This window comes from Pomacea canaliculata, linkage group LG1 (genome assembly GCF_003073045.1).
Source record: "Pomacea canaliculata isolate SZHN2017 linkage group LG1, ASM307304v1, whole genome shotgun sequence".
In the NCBI taxonomy this organism is placed as follows: domain Eukaryota; kingdom Metazoa; phylum Mollusca; class Gastropoda; order Architaenioglossa; family Ampullariidae; genus Pomacea; species Pomacea canaliculata.
Window position 1 is genome coordinate 34,921,967 of NC_037590.1, and position 23,816 is coordinate 34,945,782.

Sequence of the window (23,816 nt, forward strand, 5' to 3'; positions counted from 1 at the left end):
CAACCGGAAATCAACGATTGACAGTAGACACCATAGACCACTATGACATAGGTGTGCACCCTCATGGAAACGAAAAGATGAGTCAATCGGGTATTGAAATTACAAGACAGTATGTGTGGCCTTAATATAACTAGTCTATCTATCCATCGCTTGCGCTCTTCCACCGTGGTCTTCAGTCACTCACAGTGCAGGTTCCCCCTTCTGTCGGCACACGGGGCAACACGAATGGGCCCTGGCCCCGAGCTGCTAGCCTCCTACGCTCCACCTCCCTGCAAGTTACGTCTGTGTCCCGCCATGCCAGCTTGTGCCAGAGAGGGTTCCCCTAAACCGCTCTCAAAAACAAGAATCCTTGTGCTTTGTGCACCTTTGCTGCCTTGCTTTTCCTTCGCTGTTCATCCTGCCTGTACGTGGAGGATTCAGAAGCGCAGAATTGCAGCCCACACACTCTCTCACTCCCTCACTCTCTTCCTTCCTACCTTCAACTATCTACTGCACAGCTGCTAGAGTATCCTCCGTGTGTATGCGTGCGTCTGTCGGCGTTTCGGCTCCTCATGTCGGCTCAGCGTTTACTTTCATGAGCGCGCAAGGAAGAGAAGCATCTGGGATCGAGTGACCCCCAGGATCAACGGGGCGGAATGGCGTGTGGTCCTTCCTGCAGCCACCACTACTTACCGAAGCATGCGACGAGCCCCTGGTCGACCGAATGAAGTGACGAACCGGAACAAAGTTGTTTTTGTGTCGGTGACATCACAAACGAAACTCCTTCAGAAAACGACCAACCAAACCATCAATATTAACAACAACAAAGTTTTGCATGATGGAAGAAGAGTTAATGAGGATCGCCACCGATTGTGAAGGTCAAGCCGACTGATTGGCTGACATCATCCAATCTGACCTCAAGATCAGGTGGGTGAAAATAACTCGTCGGCACTAGCCTTCCTTCCCCTCGTCCAACAGGTTGAGAGGTACACATGTGTGGGGTAAGTGATCGTCTCTGGCCCCGTCACATCGGCTCGAAGCTGCTGCGGGAGTCGGGCAACAACCCGAAGTCCGCCACGCAGCCGCCGCCGCCCTCTGTCGCAGCACCATGCCGTCTATGGTTCGCTTCTTCGGGGAGTTAGCGGCAACCGGTGCTCATCAGTCCACCAGAAGGTCCAGCATCCGCAGGGGCTCGGAGATCGGGGAGCGACTCGAGCACACCATCCACCTGACCTCCCAGTCCTCCACTCCGTCGGCTCACGACACGGGCAGCGACTTCAACCCCTTTCAGTGAGTACAGCTCATGCTTGACCTCTTTCCCTTCGTGTCCTGAGGTCTCGGTACTCTCCCGTCTTCTTTACTTCAGTTCCTAAAAAAACTTCTTCCTACTCATTCATGCATGGTTTCCTCCAAAACCTGTTAGTATCCTTTTTTTAAGTTTTAGGAAAACGAAAAGATTAAAACCAACCCACAGTTATTCACCAAATGGTGTAAGTTAGTTTAACGACTGGTCAGCATGTTGGTCCAGCTGTCACAAAATAATGTGGCTGTTTCATCGGATTGTCTATAACCCTTAGATCCTATTTGTCGAGTGCAAACAAGTATCCCAGTGTCTAGCATCGCCATTCTGGTGGTGGACGCAGCTGACAATGGTTCTGCCGACTGACTAGTTGTTTGGAAGATCGATGGCTGCCGCGTCACCGATCGCCTTCCTTCATTTACTCACGCCTGATTGGGATGATTTCAGGGTCTTTACACTCGCAGACACATACAAAAAATGGGTCACGAGGCTGGAAATAAGGTTCCAGGGATCTCAAAATCCGAATGCAAACATAGATAGACTCACAGAAAAACATGGACAGACAACAAACATAGATAAATCCCTTGCAAACATGAATATATACGAACGCAAATATAAAACGCACACAATGAAAGATGAATGAATGAAAACATAAAATGTGGTCATTAGTCAGTAACTAGGGAAAATAGTTATAGAAATCAGTTGTTATTTGACTAAGGAAGGCAAAAGGATTCAAATGTAGAATTTGTTATTGATGTGTTTACGAGTAAATGTTGAGGGTTGAGAGTGCGGAATGAGTGCGTGCGTGTGTACTTACACTTCACATCCACATCTAAACACTTGTGAACTAATCTTACTCGAACTTCGAACTATCCGTATATCTCTCTGCAAGCTGATGAACACACACCTGCACAGAATTACCATCACCGTGTGTGCATCGAGCACGATCCCTTCGAGCTGATTTACAACCCCGTGAGCACAAGCTGAAACACACTAATGGCATTTATTCGCCTGCACTCATTCTCCTCCCACACAGACGATTCCTGCGCGTGCAGTGATCCCACCTGTACACATACCTTACCTGTCACACGGCACACGCAGGTAGTTGGCGTCAGGTGTCGGCACCACACACCTGTGACACGTCCTGAATATTGTCTGCAGGGCAAACACGCGGTCTACCTCACTGCCATTCACCGGAATTTCAATCTGTTTCCGTTTACACGATCCAATGATCAAAGGTCTGACACAATACCGCAGAACACTTCAGAGGCGAGGTATTCAAGAATGTTCCTTTATAACCGAGGGAATGGACGGAGTCACCTGGGTTACTTCAGTCCCTCGATTACTATGAATAAAACTAATCTTTCTAAAGAACAATTCACATCGTCATTATCATTATCATATTATCATCATGAATATCGTTGTTCCCACCTTAATTCATGCGTTGTGGTAAAGGCTTGTAGAGATATCCATTGCGTCCTTTCACCTGAGAATTATTTCTTTTAAAGTGGGGAAGATGTCGATATTCCTATCTTTGTATCTCGTTATTGGCATTTCTTTTGCTTCTTACAAAAAATTAAATATCAAGTTAAAAAAAGAAATCAACCGTGTAAATGTTAACTGAAGTGAAAAACTATCATTAATTCTATTTTAGAAAAAAAAAAAAGAAAATCATAATAACTGTTTATTTTGTCACTCACATTGCTCTAGTGCCATTTGGAACTAAAAACATTTGGAATAAATTTCCCAAGACTGAATAGAAGAATATTGAATTGGAAAAACTGAATGTAAAAAAGATTTCGCGTTTTTTAATGAAATCAGAAATCGAAGGTACGACACAGAAGTTATATCAAAAAACATTCGCTATGAAGCACGGGCAAAGTCACTTTACAAACTAGTAACAAATAATAATAATTATTAATTGTAGTAAAACAACATCAATTATAAACCTCAACAGTCAAGCTCTAGGAGCAATGCCACTCAATAAGAGTTGGTACTTTTCGAATTTTATTCATTATAGAAATGATTTAGTTTCATCAGTAACAACATATTACAATCTCTAAAGATTACCCGGATGTGATCATCTGCATGATCTCTATTTTTGTTATGCTTCTCGATGTGTGAGCATCCTCCTCTCGTAATTCTTGTTCCTTCCCTTCTCACCTCCATCTCTGAGTTTCTACAAGTAGTGCTGACTGTAGGAGTTCACACCCCCGCTTCAGTTTATACTTTCGGCCAAACTGTCCTGGGATACAATGACAGGGACAAGGCTCTACGATTTTGTCCCGAAGGTTACCCTAGACCTCTTCTCTCTTTTGTCGACCAGAACACCTCCTGCACGTGAGTGCCACTGTCTGGGTCACGTGGTGCATCGATCAGACTATCCTCGTAAGGAAACACTTGGAGAGCATGTAGCTTTGGTATTCAAACAAGGCAGCCTCGTTGCCAATCGACCGAATCGTGTGACGTAAGAATCGTCTGGAAAAACACAGCGTCTCGGCATTTGGATTTTGTTTTGTCTTGTTTTCCTCGGTGTTGACCGAGTATTGGGAGGATCTTTGCCACGCCTCTGAGGTCGATGTACTTAAAGTGTGATTAAAACTCAGTTCACAAGATTGCGTGTGATTTAGTGGCACACTGGGAACTGGAAAATAAAAATGTCAGATTTACACAAATGATTCTTAACCAAACATTAAGGATCAAAGAAATGAAATTGGATAATTGTGTAGTCAGTAGCAACCAAAAAGTATACATTGGTGACCTCTTCGCCCAGATGACGACAGCGGATATGATGTCACTTCGCATTGCAAGGGAGTAGTCATTAACTGTGTTAATCAGACGTTATCAAAAATGAAGCCAGAAAAAAACTGTCGACATTCAAGACCGAAGCAAGAGAAGAACTATGAAGGTACGAGTGTTAAAAATACACTTTTCGTAGAGCATTTTACCTAGACTTGTTTATTAAGAGTAATTATTTCGGCATCATGGAGATGAAAAATAACAACCCAAAACCAAAAAATTGTAAAACTATAAATCAAGTCACGCACACATGTTTAATATTATCTCAAACAATAGACGAACATCTGGTAGCAATGTAGAGGTAATATACTAGTCATGAAAAACATTTGCTGTCTTTTACCTGCAAATAATAAATATTTGCAAATATGTGGTAACTGAACATGAAAAAATCGTTCAAAGTATTGTCTATGTTTAAAAACTAATTATTTTAGATTTTCATACATATTATATCCCAGATTTATCAGTTTATGATATTTTCTAGAACACCTGTAGCCTGTTCTGAAAAATTTTTTTTTTTGTGAGAAATGGTTTCTTTAGTCTGTCTAGGAGGCTACCGGCTTTGCAAAAAGGTTAAGTTACACTTTAACGAACTGATGAAAATGTAGACATGGAACCTATTCGAATGGACGAAATGTAATGGGTGCATAGCATCCTGCTTCTTGTATAAAGAAAGAAATAGTGATCGGCTTGACTGTTGACCGCTCATTGACGCCATCATGGTAGTAGAGGAAGGACCAGATGAATAAGATTATGTCCGTGTCTGATGGCAACTCTCACTATCTCAAAGAAGAGAATTTCGAAGACAAAGAAACTTTTCGGGGTTAGTTTTGGTTGTCTCTTGACTCTCATTCTTTGGCATACGAAGTTTGTGTCTTGGTTTAAGGGTTATTACTTGGAATGCACAAGTCTGTTCTACGCAAATGTACCCTGACTATTATTTGAAGCAAACAAGTGCCGATTCTCCTACAAACCTTAGAACTAAACTAGCCAGAACGAGGAGCACACACACATACACACGTTTAATACGTGGTTGTTAGTGGACTGGCTGCACAAGTAGCATCTAGAATGTTCTACAGGAACTTCACTGAAAACTTTATGGCTCCTTGCACACCCTGTCTTGGGTAAAGCCTCCGACAGCGAGTTCTAAAAACAGTACTAAAAGTAGAAAAAATAGTCCTTGACTCTCCATGATTCCTGTTCTCCATCTATCCCAAGAAAGTACTTCAGAAGCTAAACATGGCTACTGCACAAACTGCTTCAAGATGTGAATACTTTGAGCTTCAGACTTCCAGGAATATTAGCTGTTTCTGTGTAGAACACTTTTGTTACTCACTGGGCTAACCCAGGCTAGTAAAAAAATGGCAAAACTGGAGAGAACATTTAACCAAACACAAACAGAGACTGAGACAAGATAAATGCAGGTGGATCTCCTGCTTTGTGTAAAAGAAAGAGAGGACCTGAAAGAGAAAAGAAGAAACACCTTCACGCTTATTTCCGAAGGTGAAAACTTGTTTAGTTTCCTCTCGTATCCGACGCTGTTCTTGTGAGGAATACATTACCACTTTGCTGAAAAAATATACACAAGATGCCAGAAAAAACCCATTTCTTTCAGCTTGTGTGCTTGCTCTAGGATACAGCGACTTTCTCTTTGTCTGAAAAGCTTCCATCTTCGAGTGTCTAATACCGTAGAAAAAAGTTAACAGTTTTACAGGCTTCATCTGCTTTTCTGACTCAGCCTTGTAAACCAGGTTCCTAGTCTTTTACATTTCTTTTAAAGAAAGCCAGTGAGTTCTAATTAAAACTAAATGGCGGTGAAGCTTCTGTCTTACATATCTAGCACATGTCTTTAAAATGGATGGCTTGTCGAATGTTAACTTCTTTCTTATCAAAACGAAAACAGGTTTACATTTCCTACCTCAGGTCTAATCACAAGTGGAGTTCGTGGTTTGATTTTAATTTCATTAACGACCTTCATGTCGCATTTCTAGCGTGATTACCGTGGAGTCGTAGAAATCCTGGGATTCGTTCCCTGCTGGTTTGGCTTCTGTCATCGCTTCTGAGTTGCCGGCGATGTAATTGTCAGCAAGCGACCCCCAGGTGAAAGCGAGTATTTCTCCGTTAATTACTTTACTCGTTTTCCCTTTCTTTGCTTTAATTTTAATACTGCTGTGAGAGTTTTGAAATTGGGGAGTAGGATGTGGCATTCTGAGACCTGTTTCTGCTGTAATTCGTGAACTTTTTTTTTTTTTTGGCGAACGTTTTCAAGTGGTTTTGTAAAGGCGTAAATCATTTCTAAATCATGCAGCTGACGTTCTTAACATTAACCATAAGCCACTAAATGTTTTAATGGATCTTCTTCAGAAGAATGAAATTTATATTCTCTTTATTTCCCTGCTGCTTGGTTGTCTACTACCCCCACTCACCCATACCCCACCTCACATACTTATATTTCTTTATTTTTCTTCGTCTCTCAAAGGGTCAAAGTAGTCTGAATATTATTAATACTTACAACAAAGGAATCAGGGGAGGGAGTTTAGAAAAAAAGGCTCTTTCAAAGCACTTTAAGCATACCTGTTGAATGTCACTAATCTCCTGGGAAACATTCCCCACATAATATCAAGGAAACACTCCAGGCTCATCTCATCACCTTGTCTAACAACAATACATCTTACATTTACCAACAATACATCTGACATGCATCAACAATGCATACTTCTAGCAACCGAGCGTCTCCCGAGAGTTTTCGAGACACCATAACGCGAGCTTATCAACGTTTACAACAGTTCTCCCCTCCAGCGCCATCTCTGTCACACTGACATCCTCCACAAGCCATCGGTGCATGACGTGTACTGCCAACGGCTGAGGAGAGACTTGGAAATAAAAACCAACTTTGCTGATGCGATGTAAGCTCCCGGGCAAAGTTTTGAAGCGGTCTGCCAGAAATATCTTGAGGAGTGCACTGCGTGCATTGGCTAATGAGCTGGAAATGATATATGCCTTATATGAGACAGGACGAGTTTTAAGATAAAAGTAAGATGTGGGAAACCTCATCAGCCCTCAAAAAGCCAGGAAATTACGACTCCACAGAGCCAAGGTTGGGTGACATTTCTTTCCGACATTTGCCTTCGACCTCAGTCCTCCAAACGACCCCGTGAGAGGAACCCTTCCCCTCTACACTTAGGCTCGCTGATTTTTTTTTTCTTCTGCAGGATTCCTTAGAGATGTAACCTCCTTCTGCACTGTTCCTTAGGGAGGTAACTTCCTTCTGGCATCAACTAGGACGCGTCCGCTTTTATGGCCTTCTTCTGCGTTTGGACCTCAGAAATCAAGAAGCTTTTCGCTGCCCATCGATTTGTTTATTTATTTTATTTTTTATTACTTTTTTTGGGGGGAGAAGTCATCAGTTTCTTCATCATCTTCCTGATGTTTATTTCTGATGTTGTTTTAAATCATGTCAAACCCTATTAAATTTGTTTGCAATTAGTGATACTCTATCTCTGTACATACCTTTCTGTGTCCATATAAACATTAATTAAATAACTCGTTTTACTGTTGTTAGTGTATGCATTTTATCTGTTTCATCCATTTCCACTCAAGATTACACATTTTTCTTTACTGGTCGGCTTGTCAAGGTTTCTTTACTTTGTGTAGGCATTTTTTTCAAATCCAGATCCTTTTAAATGGACTACCGTTATAGTTTATTCTTTCCCTGAAAAGTGGCCTAACATGTCAGATGACTGATCTTGCGCTTTCTAGCCATTTGTGAACATGAAGAGTATTTGTTCATTTTTTAGGAGTCTAATGTCACTGGACATCATTACCTCTTGATAACAGAAGCTCGGAAATATTTTGTAATTTTTAAAATGTATTATTCCCTGTGATTCACAAAAAGCCTGACGAGGTGCAAAATACGTTTGAAACATACAGCCGTTGTAATACATACAATGTTAATATTTTTGTACTGTTTTCCTTGGGTTAAACATTAAAGATAAGAACATTGACAGAACTAGCATATCTGATGGCAATGTATTTTTTTCTACGAGAAATGAAAATTTCTTAGCAAGTTTTCTTCTTTTTTTTTTTCTTGTCCTACATTCCTTCAGATTGTTTTGTGTGAGACTAACGTCTGATGATGCAGTTCTTAGGACTTAAAATTTCTTTTTCTTTATCTCCTATACACTCTCCCCTTCCATCCCCCTAAACACGTTAACATAATGTGACAGGATGACGTAATTAGAGTAATGGACATGCGCAAGACAAACTCTCGCCCAGCAGACACCGTTCTTGATTAGTAAGAGATAACGTCCCTCTGACAGTTGCTTACATTGCAGGGTTTTTTGGGTTTTTTTTTTTCTTTTTTACTTTCATCTCCACTTTTTTTTTTCCTCTGAGCAAGTCACAGGAGTTCTGCGTTGATCAGATGAAACACGTGAGAAGCTGTAACGGCGCGCGCTTAGTCTAATTACGCCCCCTAGCGTCCCGTTTTCTAGTAATAGTCATTCGACCGTGGAAAGTACTATAATTATGTCCCTTCCACCACTAAAAGCAGGCCTTACAAAGATCGTAGTGTATACAAACTTAGTTTATCTCGCATGAGAGATCACGTGAAGGGGAAAGGAGACTGTCGGGAGAATAATGGTTGCAAAGTAGGGTGTGCGGCATAAATTGGATATTATTTTTTTCTGTTCCTTTTTATTTTCTTTCATTCATTCATTCGTTCATTTTTTCCTCTTTTGTTACCTTTCCTGTCTTCTTTATTTAAAAAGTATTCCTTTTGTGGTATTTCTTTCCTTCTTGCCTCTTTTACTTCCTTCCTCATTTATTTATTCTGTATTATCTGTCTTATGCGCGGTCCGGTGGCGCCAATACAGTGAGAGTTGGCTGTCTTGGGTTCAGCTCTCGTCGTGGGCAGACTATTCTTTTTCTGCATGTGGCTTCTGTTTACAGGGCTGGCTGCCTGGTTATATAACTTTAGCTTGCCGGTTCAGTATAAAACACAAATTCTCTCCCTCTTTGGTCTTCTTTCTTTCTTTATCTTTTTCTCTCTTTCTCTGTGTTAACTTCTTAAAGCCCCTACTGTATACAAAACCACCTGAGTGCAAGTCCCATATATTCTATTATTAACTCCAACATTTCAATGACACGTAGCAAAGGGTTTAGACTCCTTGCAAGCAGTCATCTCTATAGGCTTTTACATTTTCTTTGATGATGCCTCTCACATTTTCACGAATCAGTAAACTAGGATCGTTAGTAAGATAATTTTGTAGTTCTTTAAGTGAGCGTCTGAAGACTGCGAATTGAAACGTTTTTGCTTTTTCACAACTGGCTGAACAAAACATTTCCTTTGAACTTGTCACACACTTAAGTTTACTCAACATTTGGGAATGTCTTATCTGTTGAAGTTGTCTCACGAACTCTTCCAAGCGAGCATTCTCGGGTAGTTTGTATTGTAATGTTAGACATTAACAAATGGCTTTGAGATAGCTGATTCATTCCTTGCGATGCTTTCAGCTTAACATTTGGCTGGAGGCCACTTTGTGATGGTAGTACTGAGGCATTTGCCCCAACATTTCTTAGCCGATGAAGATGAAGATTGCAAGAGGCGTGTGTTTTGCTCAGGAAGACAGCTGTTTGCTTGCTATACTTGGATGCTGTGTGGAAGGGATTCTATCAACCTTGTTACCACAAATTTAAAAAAAAATTCACTGAATTATATTAATCATTATTTGTACTAAATGCTCCCAAATGTTATAAAGCTAAATTTCTCTTTTTTCAGACCATCGCTTCTCCGATAAATATGTTTTGGTTCTATGATTCATGAGAGATTCAGTATGGGACGGCCAGCTCATGCAATAAACTTTCACCAGACTTTCAGAAGACTTGTAAACTCGTAAACACATCAGCCAAGAGGTGTTTACTTTGTGAACGTGATCTGATGCAGAGATGCTACGAATAGAAGTTTAGTTGATACCATATGTTTCTTCATTACCGTGCCACCTGTTCTTCTCTCGCTCTGCTGATGGCGGTATCCATCTGAATCGTGTTTGGTGATATCGTACACCACAAAGAAGCTACGGCTATGACCTGCTTTTGTACTTAATAAAACTATGGCAGAAAAGTTCAAGCTTCCATCCCATTAATGATCATCCAGCATTTTAAAGCTCTGTGTAAATATTTCAATATCCTGAAGGAAGATTACATGACGAGCAGAAACATTATCCCGCCCAGAAATATTCTAGGTCCAGACACTGACGGTTCAAACCTTCCCCATCAGCAGTAAGCCACCACAGATGCTCCACGACTTTACATCCTTACAAGTTCATCCTAAAGTGAAATCAATGTCAAAAATTCGTAAGTCTCGTAAGTCGGGGACATTCTCATGGCTAAAAACATTTCTGAAGGGACAAAGAGAATTAAGTATTGGAAGTTTTAGGCTGAGCATTGTTTACAGATTAATTAATGAGTTGATGCACGTGACAGGACAGCGCCACCTGTTGCATACCTGTCTGCGCCATGAGTTGTCTGTCCTGCAGGAAGCTCTCCCCTGACCTCTGATGTCATGGGTTAATGACTGTGGTGGCTGTTAACGAGAAATCTGCGAGCGTGTAATGGTGGATGCTCTGAGGAAAGGGAAATGAAAAACCATGGACTGTTAGCGAAGTTCGATATTTAAAACATCAGTTAGATCGTGGTGGTCTCTAAATGCGCATGCGCGCTACGTGCATGGTACATGAAGTCTGGTTTATATCTTTCATTAAAAGTGTTGTTTTATGTTTGTACGATCGCTTTTCTTTACAAACATGATGGACGCTATAGTAACAGCACAAATGCTGAACTGAGAAGTTACACATATATTATGGTCTTGTAAAAATTATTATACTCTTTTTAATTATAGTAATAACAATAACTCTTGGACCTTGTTTTAACTAGAACTCACACACATGTATGATGAGGATGGTTTCACTCTCAACAGCTGTATCAGAACAGGAGAAATAAGGAGGAAACAGAGGAATGTTTTTATATGACTGATTATTTTAAATAGGACTTTGAACTTCCTGGAAAGAATCCTCTTTACATCAGCGTTTGGCAGACTGCGGACAGGAACACAACTGTTAAACAAACATCTTCCTGCGAGGAGTATGTTTCCGGAAAGCATGAGGCAAATACAAATACACTTTCACATTCTCTGGTCACATGCTGATGAGTCAGATGTTTGGTCTGTTAGTGAAGGGAGCTGGCTCGAGACCTCGAGATTGTGTAATGATCGTCGTCTATGTCTAAATACCTTTGGAGAATTTTGTTTATGTCTCGCTGTAAACAAACTGCATAGGCGTGATCCTTTATCCTCCAGTCAGTGCCTTATGTTGTTGATCACCTTTTTAAAGTTTGTTTGAGTTTTTATTTTATTTTTAACAAACGGAAGATAACGACATGCAGAAAGCGACGAGTGAAGTGTTAATAAGAAAAAGATAAAAGCACTTGTCGAATTTCTGTTTACGGGACCCCGTGAGAAAAGACAACACGTGTCGCTTGTAGCAAAATCAAAAAGGCCGAAGAGAAAGATAAAATATGAAGAAAAAAAATATATATATATATTAGACAAACTATGTCTCAGTGATGCTTGATTTCTGAAAAATATGTTTTTGAGTTTGTCTTGACTCATTAGCGAAATCATTTCTTTATCACTTTGCTAGAACATAATTATTTTTTACCTGTTTTCTCTTCCCTCTTTAGTTTGAATTTTCACGAAATGCATGCTTCGCTAAAATGTTATGCATTCCTTCCTTTTCCTTTTTCGTTCCTTTTTTCTCTTTTCTTCCGTCTCAGTTTTTCTTTTAATAGCCATCATTTGTACAGCTGATAAGAAATAGATGGAAATAAGTATACTTTCGCAAAGGAGGGTAAAATCGTCAACCACGTGCATTAACGACTAATCAAGTTTAAAAGATCTGGACGACATCAACCTCATGTACAAGCTGGGTCAAAGGTATGGTAGTGGTGTCCCCTGATTTCGTTTTAACTGATTAAGCTTGATGTTAGAAACACTGTTAAGTCTGAGAAGTTACCTCCCCTGCCAATTTGTGAGCAGCTGGCTTCTCTCTCCATCCGAGGCTACTATCTGCCCATGGCTTTTCTCAGCGTCAGTCGCTTCCTAACAAATAGCCAATCACAAATCGAACTGCAAAAAGATCAGCCACTTTGATATATTTGACAGGAGTTATCGTGCCTATCTCCGTGGGTTCTGTCCCTTCATTGCTTATAAGAGCACATAACCCTAACGTGTGGGATCGGGTGCTCTTTCTTGTGGGTGTTCGCTCTGTGATCAAGGCAGGACTGAGCAGCCACCAGTAAACTTTTAAGTTTGGAATTACAAGTGCCGTGTGTGTGTGAGAGAGCACACGCGGCTTAACAAGTGATCTTGATGAAGTTGGCAAGTAGTCTTTCATCCCATGAAGACGAGGAGTCTCGTCCCAGTGACTAACCCCATCAGTCAGTAAAGAAGAGCGACCAGCCTTTACTAATTGCAATTTTCAGTGTTACAGTATTTCTGTCACTCGACTAAATCAGGACTTCTCCCACTATGTCACTTTTTGTGGCATGCCATGGATTTGATGGCCTCTCTATTATTTAGAATTTAATGGAAACGTCAAAGAGATAAAGAACAAACCCTTAGCCTAAATATTAAATAAATTATAATATATCACACCAGTTCTTCACATCGTAGTCTCATCAAAATTATATTATATATCATTTCATATAATTTCCAATGCTCATCACGACAACTTTTCTGGAATCTTCAACCCTCGTCGTTTCTTCTCTCAGCATTCCCTGTCCTGTCGGGACTGCTCGTGCAGAATTTCGTTTCATGTCACCGACTGCTTGTATTATTAAAGCGCAGCTGAAAGTCAAAGAACTTCAAAGAGGTTAGGCAGGAGGAAGGGGCAATAGTGGGTGAGTCTGTGGATGGGTGGGTGAAGACATGTCGGTGTAAATGAGAGTAATGGGCTTGGGAAAGCTGCTGTGTGTCGGCCTATCACCCGCTGCCAGAATTTCTTGAAATTGCTAGAGCTCTGCAAATCACCGGAAGGCGTTTAGGAGATGCGCTGGTTCCTCGCAGTCTGCGAAACAGAGAAAAAAAAAAGTTCGTGTGAGCCCAAGGTGACTGGTGGACTAACTGAAAGTCTGATGCCGGAGGTCAGAGTGGAGGAGTTTCAATGAGTCAGACTCTCAAAGTGTGCACGCAGTGGTCACTAGCACCCGGTCTTGTGTCGAAGAAAAACCTGTGATTGTCGGAAGTGATTCTTTCTGTCTTCTTTCGAGGCTCCTGGCAAAAGAGAAGCCGTGCTGTGTGGTCAGCCTTTCTCACTCCCCCACTTGGACTTTGCCATCCCATCAGTCACAGCGTGAAACGAGGTGGAGACGGTTTTATCTTCGAATGCCCTGGCGTGAGACCAGCCTCGTTTAATTGAGAAAAATCTGACAGACCACTACGCCCCCTGTCGTGCCCTCCCGTCCCTCCAGATCAGTCGCTGTTTTCATCGGTTCTTGTGTGGACCCGTTACGCCCTTCACAGAGATTTTTAAAGGGAAAAATAAGCAAACAAAAAAATCCCACCCGATTGAAGATTCAGAGTTACTTCCCTTTCCCCTAGCCTCCCCCTGCAGCTGTCTTGAATCTTCATTTCCAGGAACGCTTAATCAAATTTGCAGAGTCATCCAATGATGGTATGGACCTCGCAATTCTGGTGGTAAGTACTGGATAAACAAAAAGGAAAAGGAAAAAAAAAACCAAACCTATTAGCGTTTCTATTCCTGGCGTTGCCGGGTATCCTCAATCGGAATAAAAAGAATGACAGATGGGAGTTAGAATCAGCGATGTCTTACCAGAATGCCGATTGTACTTCGCCTTGCATCTTTGCTTGTTGTCTTTAAAGCAGCAGGAACTCAGCCACACCTACCTCAGTAGATGGCTTTCTCGCCTACATCTCCACTGCGTCAGAATAACGGCGTATTGATGCTCGCTCGTTGCGCCATCGGAGAAACAAAAACCGTTATAGCTAAAGTTGTGCTATTAGGGAACTTTTCCAAAATAATTTAGATAAAAGACTTGCTGAAGTTATTTCGATGACAACAAGATCCGTTTAACTGTGAAGCATTCACTTGTCCGCTAACAAGAATCTTTATTAGAAATCTTCGGTGTACTATTCCTTGCGAATATTTTTTTAATGGTTGCCATGGCTGCTATTACTAATGTTTTCTTCTTTACAAAGATATTACAAGAAACTGGTGAAATAATGCTAAATTATTACATAAGAAGGCCTTGCTGTGGGAGAGGTCAGTTAAATTTTAGTCCAGTTTTGGAGTTTGTTCCCTGGGCAGGGTACTCAAATTATCAAATCTCCTTTCAATGAGTAAACAAATCCTTTTTGCTAACCTCTGAAGTTTACAGTCATTTACAAGCCATGGCAATGCAATGCAAATATGCATGAAGTCTCATCCAACGTGGTGAATATTCATCCAGCATGGGGTGGGGTATTTCTGTTTATTTTTTCTGTCTTAATACTGACTCCGTTCTTTAGAACTGTTTACCGTCAGTCGATGACACGACACGGATGCCACGCCCTTGCACTTGCTCACGCCTGAGGACCTCCTCACACCAGACCTCAACCCTTGCGCAAAGCACGCAAAGCTATTACAAGGGGAAAAATGGCGAAGAGCAACAGCTCGATTCCGTTTCCCAAGTAAATGCTTTTGATCCATTTTTTATTCGCACCAAAGTTTATTTTTAATGTCCGTTTGCCTTCAAACTTCCCGCACACAGACGAAAACGAGTTAAGGAGTGAATCATCAGACCCGTTGTCTCTGTGATCATCTCTTTACTCGCTGGCCAGGCTAACTCAACCGGTCCTTTGCTTGTCTCGGAAATGTCAACAGTGTGAAGAGCGCAAACTTTAATCATTAAGCATTGAAATCCGGCTTGGAAATCGCTTAAACCTTCTTATTTTAGCCACTTCTCGTAGCTATTTTAGGTCCAGGGTAAAGGAGAGGTTATTCCTCGATGAAAGCGTTTAACGAACACTTCGTTATAGTTCCAGAAAGAATTATCTGTATCTTTGAGAAAAAGCAAGGAAGAAGACCATATTTCATGCATTCAGCTACTTCATTTTTATTTCTTTTCTTCCGGTTTTCCTTAATTTAATTTATTCTTGAATTTTTTTTGGCCATTTTTCTTCTTTCATTTCTTTCTTTCCTCTCTTCTTTTTTTCTTTTATTCTTTCTTTGTTTCGGTAAAGAACTTCATCAAATAATGTCCTTAACTCAAATCCATTGATTCTGTTTCTTCTCATACATATATATATATTTACAACACTTACCTTTTTAAACAAAATGACAAAATGCCTATCACGAAAAATTCTTTTCTAATTTTCTTTACCTATCTGACTCCGTATCCCAGCAAGCAGCAAAAACAATCTCATCATAATGTCAAAAATACATTTAGGCAACTAAATACCACCACCATCATCATTACGAAGAAAAAACTGTTCACGTGACACTAAAAATTCAAAGTCATTATTATTTTTATTCTCTAGCTGTGTCTGATGAACGCTCTTCGTTAAAACACTGGAAAATTGTTTTGCTTCTGTTTTCACTTTGCTGCAAATCCTTGCTTGACCATCTTCAGGTAGTTTGCACCAAGTGTTCTCCAGACAAGCATTACTCCCTCGCCCAGGTTTATATGCCTTTCAGCAGCTGTGAAAGTGTGTGGCGCTAACAGTCTGCGACTTTCCATTACCAGAACTTTCGTCAACAAACCGTGATGCCAATCCCATGGGAGTCGCACTCGTTTAAATGAGAGAGTTTGGGTGTTTTAATTGTTTGAGGTAGGGGTGGGACTGGCTGTACTTGAAATTGGCCAGAGAACCGAAAGATGGCAAACTGTACAGTTCTTATATGGACGAATATCTGCATCGGAAAGTGCGTATGAGAACATCAGAAAAACCTTTATAACATGACTTTCACGTGTGTTGGTTGGTTTATTCTGACCATTTTCGGAAAAAAATTAGAAGTACGGTTAGTGGAATAGACTGGTCAGACGAACACAAATCATTAAATTCATGGGCATTTCGTTAAATTCAATGACTCTCTAAAAGAGTGCGCTTAGGAAGTTCGTTTCAATAGAGCAACGCGGGAGCAACACTGTTTGATGTCAATCTTGGCAATTTTCTGGAACTTTGTTTTGTTTTGTTTTGCGATATTTTTTCGGAAGAAAATCAAGCAGAGCAAACATGTCTGCTGACGTGCTCTTGTGTGACATGGATTTTCATTTCCAATCTCTAGAAAATCCTCTTTCTATCTTATTCGAGCCGAAGATAGTATCTTTCATGGCAGGTTATCAGCCCCAATCCATTCTAAGCCTCTCTGATCAAAGAGTAAGCGTTCCTGAAATCTGTCCTTGTCGAATCCAGTTAAAACAGAGTTTAACAAAATCCACCTGCGGTTTTCATGTTTTACACGTCTATGACCTATGACATTTAGGATTTTCTTTGTCTCTTTTCATTTTCTTTGCATTTCTCTTGATATATGTTTATTGCCAAGGTTGCGGGAGCTTGTTAGGAACTGTATCCAATGAAGTCCTTCTTGAAGCGATTTGACCTTTGCCCAAGCTTGGTTATTTTTGTAGACTTGAACCTTGACACGATAGAAAAATTAGTTCAAACCTGAGAGCTCAGCCCAGTCACTTGAAAAGAAACTTGAACACAGGTAGACATTAATAACGGAGAAAATTGCAGACCTTAGATTGAGTGGATGGTGCCCGTGCTTGAAAGATCATCAAAACATCCTACTGTTTTTTGCAAGCCACTGATCACGTGGCAGGGTGAGTCAGAGGTGCATATGTATACGGGGTACTTGCTGCTTTCACGAAACCTCTTCACTAAAAATGTCTTTCCAGGGACGCAGGGCAGTTGACCTCAACAGTTGCGACCTACTTTTTTTTAACCTTTTCAAAAATAACAAAGAAGCAAACATTTAACTCATTTTAACTTCTTTCTCTAAAGTTTCGAGATCAAGATATTTTATGTTTTACGAAGAGGTTCGTTATCAATTTTTTTCAAGAGGCTAGATAGTTTTGATAATTGCTTTAACCCATACTTCGCGGTAGAGAGGTGTTTTCCACATCCATGCATTGTAGACACCCTTCTATCAAAGTCTGCTATATGGCTTTTATAGGATGGTTGTGTGAGTCTCCCTTTTTCAACTTCCTGTTCGGCAGCCGGGGTCTGATATCACCTGCGGCGCAGGTGAACGTTATTCCGCTCTTCGAATGTAAATTAAAGCAACGTAGACAAATTTACAGGCAATGCTAGCATCGCTGGACCACCGGAAGTTGCCTTCTTATTCGCCACAGGGAGGAAACCTGTATGGAAAAGATACCAGCCACAGTACTGAAAATTTCTTTGACAGTTTTCCCGAAATAGACCTGAGTGAAGGAAAAAGACAGTTATTTCTACTCAACTTTTTGGAGAAGTATTGGTTGGTAATGTGTTGTAGTTTGTGATGAATTCTAACATCTTTTTAATATTTTTATTGTATTTCGTTTATTTTTGAACAAACACTCAGACATTGGTGCATTATTTCTCTATTTGTCTTTCTCTAGAGCCGAGTGACTTTCGTGTTAAATTTAAGTAAGTTATAAAGAAAGATAATAAATACTTTTAGTGGCCGCCATATTGCCGTCTGAGCCTCACGCTCCACCGACCACGCTAGTCTCACTGAATGACGCTTGTCATTGCCGTTAGAAACCTCGGTCAGCCATGTCCACATCCAGCATCTTGTTTCTCTGCACTTTCCGTTAAAGCAAAGCAGCCTGTAATGTAAGCAATTATTATTTCTGGTCAATTTTCAGTCTTCTGACAAGTGTCTGAAAGTTAAGCTGAAAATTCTCTTGACTTAAATTGGTTTGGCTTCCGGTCACCTGCACAAGCGATTACCGTTGGCTTCAGAATCAGATCTACCGGTTTCTTCACGGTAAAGAAATGAAAACTTATTTTTTTAATGTGTGTAAGAGAGACGTATAGATGAATGTAATAAATTTTATATTATTATTATTAAATTTTTTAATATCGACAGAGCGAAAATGGCTTAAAATAGCTGATATTGGGGTTCATCGTTCATCATCTCTGCAGTACTGCTTTTTCAAATTTCTCCCAAGCCTAAAACACACACATATATATATCGCTATAACAGGACTGATGTTTTGTCGAAACAGAGCAAGTTTTTGTATATTATTAGCTTTAGGTACATGGTCAACTCAAAGCTGGAGCGATTGTGCATACGATCGAAATAAAACTGTTATCTTTTATTATCTTTTCTTTCGTAATAGATGCGTCAGAGCACTCTTAACTCCTCCCATCCTTTCTCTACATCCCACTTTGTTGTTGTTTAATAAATAATAAATCGGTTTGTATTATTTGCATAGCGCACTTTCCCCTTGAGCTCCAAGACCTTCAGAAAGCTTCACACGCACAAACATTAGGCATGCATCACATGGCCGTGACAATCATTCACATCGAGAAACACAAAAATAATTATCTCTTTACTCTCTCTTTTCTCTCTCTCTCTCGCTCTCTCTCACATACACACACGCACACATATAAAATACTTAATCAGGCTTACTGTGTACAGGAGACAGGAAATCCCCAAAGCACGTTGATGGTCATTTCTGCGAACAGATGCTGTAAAGGTTCTTTTTTTGTAAAAAAGTCATATTAATAAATAGTATAAGATGTTTGGTAAATAAATAAGCTGATAGTTATTTAAAACGAAAAAATATCATATTTTATAATTATTAAAGTTAAGAAAACCTTTGAGAACTATGTCAGGCTAACCTGGACAAAGTACCCCGCTGCTCTATCAGGTCACGTTGACAGCAACATTGAGTTGCTCCAGCAACAGCGATCTGGGTATGTGTATGCACCCGACACGAGGAAGGAATCTGCACACAAGCAGCCATGGCTATATTTGGCATGTCATGGAGACCACGTGCCCCTCACCGCCTACCATTTGCTTTTGATCCGAGCTCCGACATTATTATCTTTTGCGTCATCATCGAGACATTTAAACGGCTGACTGGGACTGTAGCCTTGTGCCTCTCTGTTGCCGGCAAGCCCTCGTCGACAAGGCACGCCTGGAAAAATAGCCATACCTTAGACTAGTTAGGGTCATATGACCAAGAAGTCGATAGATGGTATTAGAAGACAAGTAATTAATACAGCTGACTGAAGTTATAAACGTCCTCTAGCGGCTTGTGCCATGTGATGTGTCTAGCCCCGGGCTAAAAAAGGAAGCTTGGAAAGTTTGGTTTACTGCACAAGTCATTTCTACGATCAGCTTCTTTCTCCATCCTCTTTTTCTTGTTAACCATCCTTATTTTATCTGATCGCATTCGTACACTCTTCCTTCTCTCTTCTCTTCATTCTCTCTCTCTCTCTTCCTTTCCTGAAATTCTTCCTTCCTTTTCACCGCAGTGCACACATTGGATCCGCAATTTACACACCCTCCAGTGACGCGATACGAATTAGTTTTCTGCAGTAACACCTTCCTGCCCATAGGTTTGGGTGCTAAAGTCTTCAGTCGATGTTTACCTACGTCACTAGCAGCGCTCCCTCCGGGTTTTTATCGGTGGATTGCAGTCCAAACAGGTCACAAGAGTTCGGGGAGCGTCTCTTGGCGATTGACTCCCTTGGGTTGGTTCCCTCCCTTCGCCGCCAGACAGGTATTGGAGCCGTGTGAAGAGGCAATCCACTCTCACCTGACTTTCATCGTCAGCGTTAACTCCCCTTACAGCGATCATTGAAGTCAGTCATTTCAAGACAACACGCGTGGATATTCGCAAAGAGCATGTTAAAATTTGTCATTTTATCATTGAAGTAATCAAAGAAACATTGCTTAAAATTTTATTTTAAATACATTAAAGAATGTTTATATTTAGACTGACAGACTTTTTTTTTTTAAAGTCTGACATTTTAATTAAATCGTTTAGTGTAAGTGGTGCTTTGCCAGCTCCACGAACAGCTTCAGCAGCTGCCATGGTTGACTCTGTGGGTTTCGATCTTTCTCACGGTCTTGGTGTTAAAAAAGGACATAGTCTCGCCTGATGAGAGAAAAGGCTTTTGCCTTAGGAAATCCTGTGAGACCGAGTTTAATGTACTGCCATGAACAGAGACAGTCAATATTCATTTTACAAAGCACCGTGGTGATGAGAAGCAATTGCATGTCCAGTAATAAAATTTGATCACGCTTTCAGTTGAGTGCTTGAAATCTTTCTCTCTCAATGTCTTGAAATGCCAAAGGAAAAGTCGTGAAAGCCTCTGGTAATTTTCATGTGGAGTTTCGTTATCTAGTCTGTGCTCACGTGACACAGCGGTGAAGGAAGGTTTGCAGTCAAAGAACAGATTTTCTACTGTACTGTAAATGACTGCATGTCGAGTACTGAGAACACTGTACAAACTGAAGCACTCTCAAGATCTGACGATTGGCTCACGGTTCTGACTAAGCCAGTCTCCAAGGTAACACATGGCAAAAGATGGTGAAAATAGTGCAGCATCAGGTCTTGACCCCAACACCTCCTGCCTGCTCCTTGATTTTAAAACTTGCACCAGATATCGGTGCACCTATGGGTGACAGATGGGTCGCGTTTCATACTAACCCAAGTTGGTTTTGACTGGCAACCAGCCAGATAAAACCGGATGAATAGCTAACGTACCGGATGCAAAAGCAGCGCTAACTGGCCTGTGGTAGACGGGACCAGTTGCGGCCGGTCAGTTCAATGGCTGCAAGGAGGGAAAAAAAATTAAGACCTACTTTAAAATGTACCTGTGTGTGTGAGAGAGAGCTAGATTGCAGGTCGGAACTGAAGACTATGGTCAATCAACTGGAAGGAAATGATCAGAATGCTTATGAAGAAAATAATTATAGTAATGTAAATGATGATGATTATTTTCACCGATGGTGATTTACTAATCACGTGTATAAAGATATAAGAGTGAAGTGCCAGTGTAGCATAAAAAGTATTTAAGGGAACGAACTCTCCAGTAGAATTAATGACTTACAAAATTCACAGACCACCAACAGGAAGGGATCACGTGGTGTTGCAGCAGCAGCAGTCTTGCAGAGCCATGCACCGCAGTCAGGCGGCATTACTCTTTCCACAAGTCTTGCTTTACCTGCAGCCATGCCGTGTCAGTATTTGTATATAAAAAAACAGATGAGCTCAGAGCTTTACCCAAAACCAATCGGAGCTTTATCCTCTCTCTCTCTCCTCCCCTGTTGTTTGTCACTCCCTCCACGTCTCTGCTGACATCGTTACAGCGTTCAACGGCTTTGCGCAATGCACACTGGGAGAGTGTTTTGCTCGTCAGTCGGTATGTCTTGCCACGAGACAATCATTCTCTTCTTTTTCGCTTTAGACCAGACACTCGATGCTCAGTTTTCGTGCCCAAAAAGTCGGTTACAGGCATCTGTTAGAACGCTTTGCTGCGGATGCTGACGCCCTAGCCTTGTTACTCACAGAGAGATGGTGGGGTAGTTTTTTTTTATATCAAGAATGCATCTTGTAATAGTGACTACACTAATACTGCACTTCCATAAGTATTACTTTTGATTAGAAGTAGAAATTCTCTCCATCACTAGAGAGAGAAGCAGGAAGAAAGATTAAGCAGTGACTAATGAAAGAGAATTCACACCGTGCGTACTGCAAATGAACAATCTAATGTTTGTATTTTGACACAAAAAACAAATTCTGCACTAGAAAAGGTCTCAGAAAGGATAATCCAAACAGATTTTGAACTGGAACCTGCTCAAAATAAGCAAAGAACCACAACCCTCCCCGCCCTTGGCAAATTCCGCCTTTTGATGTCTTAAACGGCGAGCAGAAACACATACTTTCTCCAGGTGTTTGGTTTGTATGTTTAACTCCTCTTTCTGATTGTGATTTTTCTTTCAAGTGTAGTTGTTAGTTTGTCCGAGATCAGAAAGTCATCAAACGATACAAATGAAGACATTCTTGCCCCCCCCCCTTTAATAATTGAATTTGCATTCATAATTATGCGCACAGAACTGTATATATACACACACATACGCAAACACCCGAACACACGCGCGCACACACAAACACACACACAGGCACACACACACACACTCATTCAGTCAGACAACGCACCAAACACGCTCGCTCAAACATCTCAATAAACACAAAATACATAACAAGCAGGCGCACGTGCACATGTAACATATACGAAGAAAAAGGGAAGAAAGGATTTTTAATCATTCGTGTCGGTTCCAGCTGCAAGCACTGCATGACGACAAACATGAAGGAGGATCCGTTGCGCATCTATACAGAAAATATCTGCTCCTCCAGTTTGTCTTTCCTGGCACAGGCATCCCCACGTCAGAGTTCTGCCCCTTAACCTGTTTCATCTCCCCGGGAGCATCCCTCACTTGTACATTTCCGCCTCATTCTCCTTTGTCTGTAGCCTGCTTGGTCTCCTTAGTGATCGGCCCCTGGTCTGCCTCCCAACAACGCCCAGACCTCACCGCGCCGGTTGGAAGGTCAAAGGTCATTAAACGGCTGCGCAAGATGCTGCAGCTGCAGCAGACGGCGACTGCGGATATCTCGCCACTAACACTGCATGTGCTGGGAGTCTGGCACCTCCATGGCTCTATCACACAGCATGTTGAATTTGTTTGAAGATAACGGTCTCTGTTTTAAGGGTTAAAAAAAATCAGCACGAACTCGCCCAGGTTATTCTCTCCCATCACCATGATGTTACTGGCGGTGCTGCAGTTGCTGGCGAGCGCTTTACAGCAGCTTTATATCCATCTGGTTGATTTTTTTAAAACCAATTACTCTGTTAGAAGTGTCTGTATCTTAATTTGGGGGTATACTGGTTGGTATATATTAATTATTTCTAAATCATTTAGGATGAATTGTGTGTACTGAATACTGTACACCTCTCCTAATATACAGCCTCATTAAAATCGTGTCTACAATTCTTCAAGTATCAGTCCGTTAAATATTTCTATCACAACCTCTGATCACTTGCCTCTTTATCTACTGTCTCATCATGATTACCCGAAAAAACGTTTATCTGAAATAAAATGCTTTGCGACTACTTCATTATTATATGTGTATATATACACCTAATGAAGAATATTATAATCTCTACCTCGGTTTCTTTCTTAACGTATCCTCCCTTAGGGTGTCGGCCGTCTGTCTATCGCTTGTCTTTCGTTCTTCCCTGCTTATCACACTGACGTAAGAAACGATCCGTTACTTAGACTAACATCATCAATTCTGTTATTGCATCTCCTAGCTTCAGCTGCAAGCATCGGATGAAGACAACTCCGCCATCTGTCAAAACGACATTGATTTTTCACCGCACAAAATTATATCTCGGCCGCCTCCATGAAGGAGACAAACACATTCATTCATCTCCTTTCCCATTTTTTTCCCACCTGATATACTCACATTTTTAAACACCAGGTGGTAAGCAGCGATGATTCAGCGCAAGTGTCGTAACATACTGCCAGAGTCTGTATGGGCGGACGTATGGACGCACAATGCTATTTTGAGAATATTGAAACAAATGTTTTTGTCGCGTCAACCGCTGCAGTAATTTTCACCTGGGCGTCAAAACTGGTTGAGCTCATTTCCTTCAAGATGTTTTTTAGTGCTGCAA

At 41.0% G+C, this 23,816-nt stretch overlaps 1 protein-coding gene across 1 annotated transcript; it reads left to right on the top strand.

Annotated features, from left to right (window-relative positions):
• The first annotated feature begins 225 nt into the window (after positions 1-225).
• On the top strand, positions 226-22,968 carry LOC112561113. Its single transcript, XM_025233358.1, has 3 exons — positions 226-403; positions 986-1,269; positions 22,421-22,968. Exons 1-3 carry the CDS (start codon positions 226-228, stop codon positions 22,823-22,825), a joined length of 867 nt encoding a protein of 288 aa, XP_025089143.1. The 3' UTR covers positions 22,826-22,968.
• The last annotated feature ends 848 nt before the right edge of the window (positions 22,969-23,816 follow it).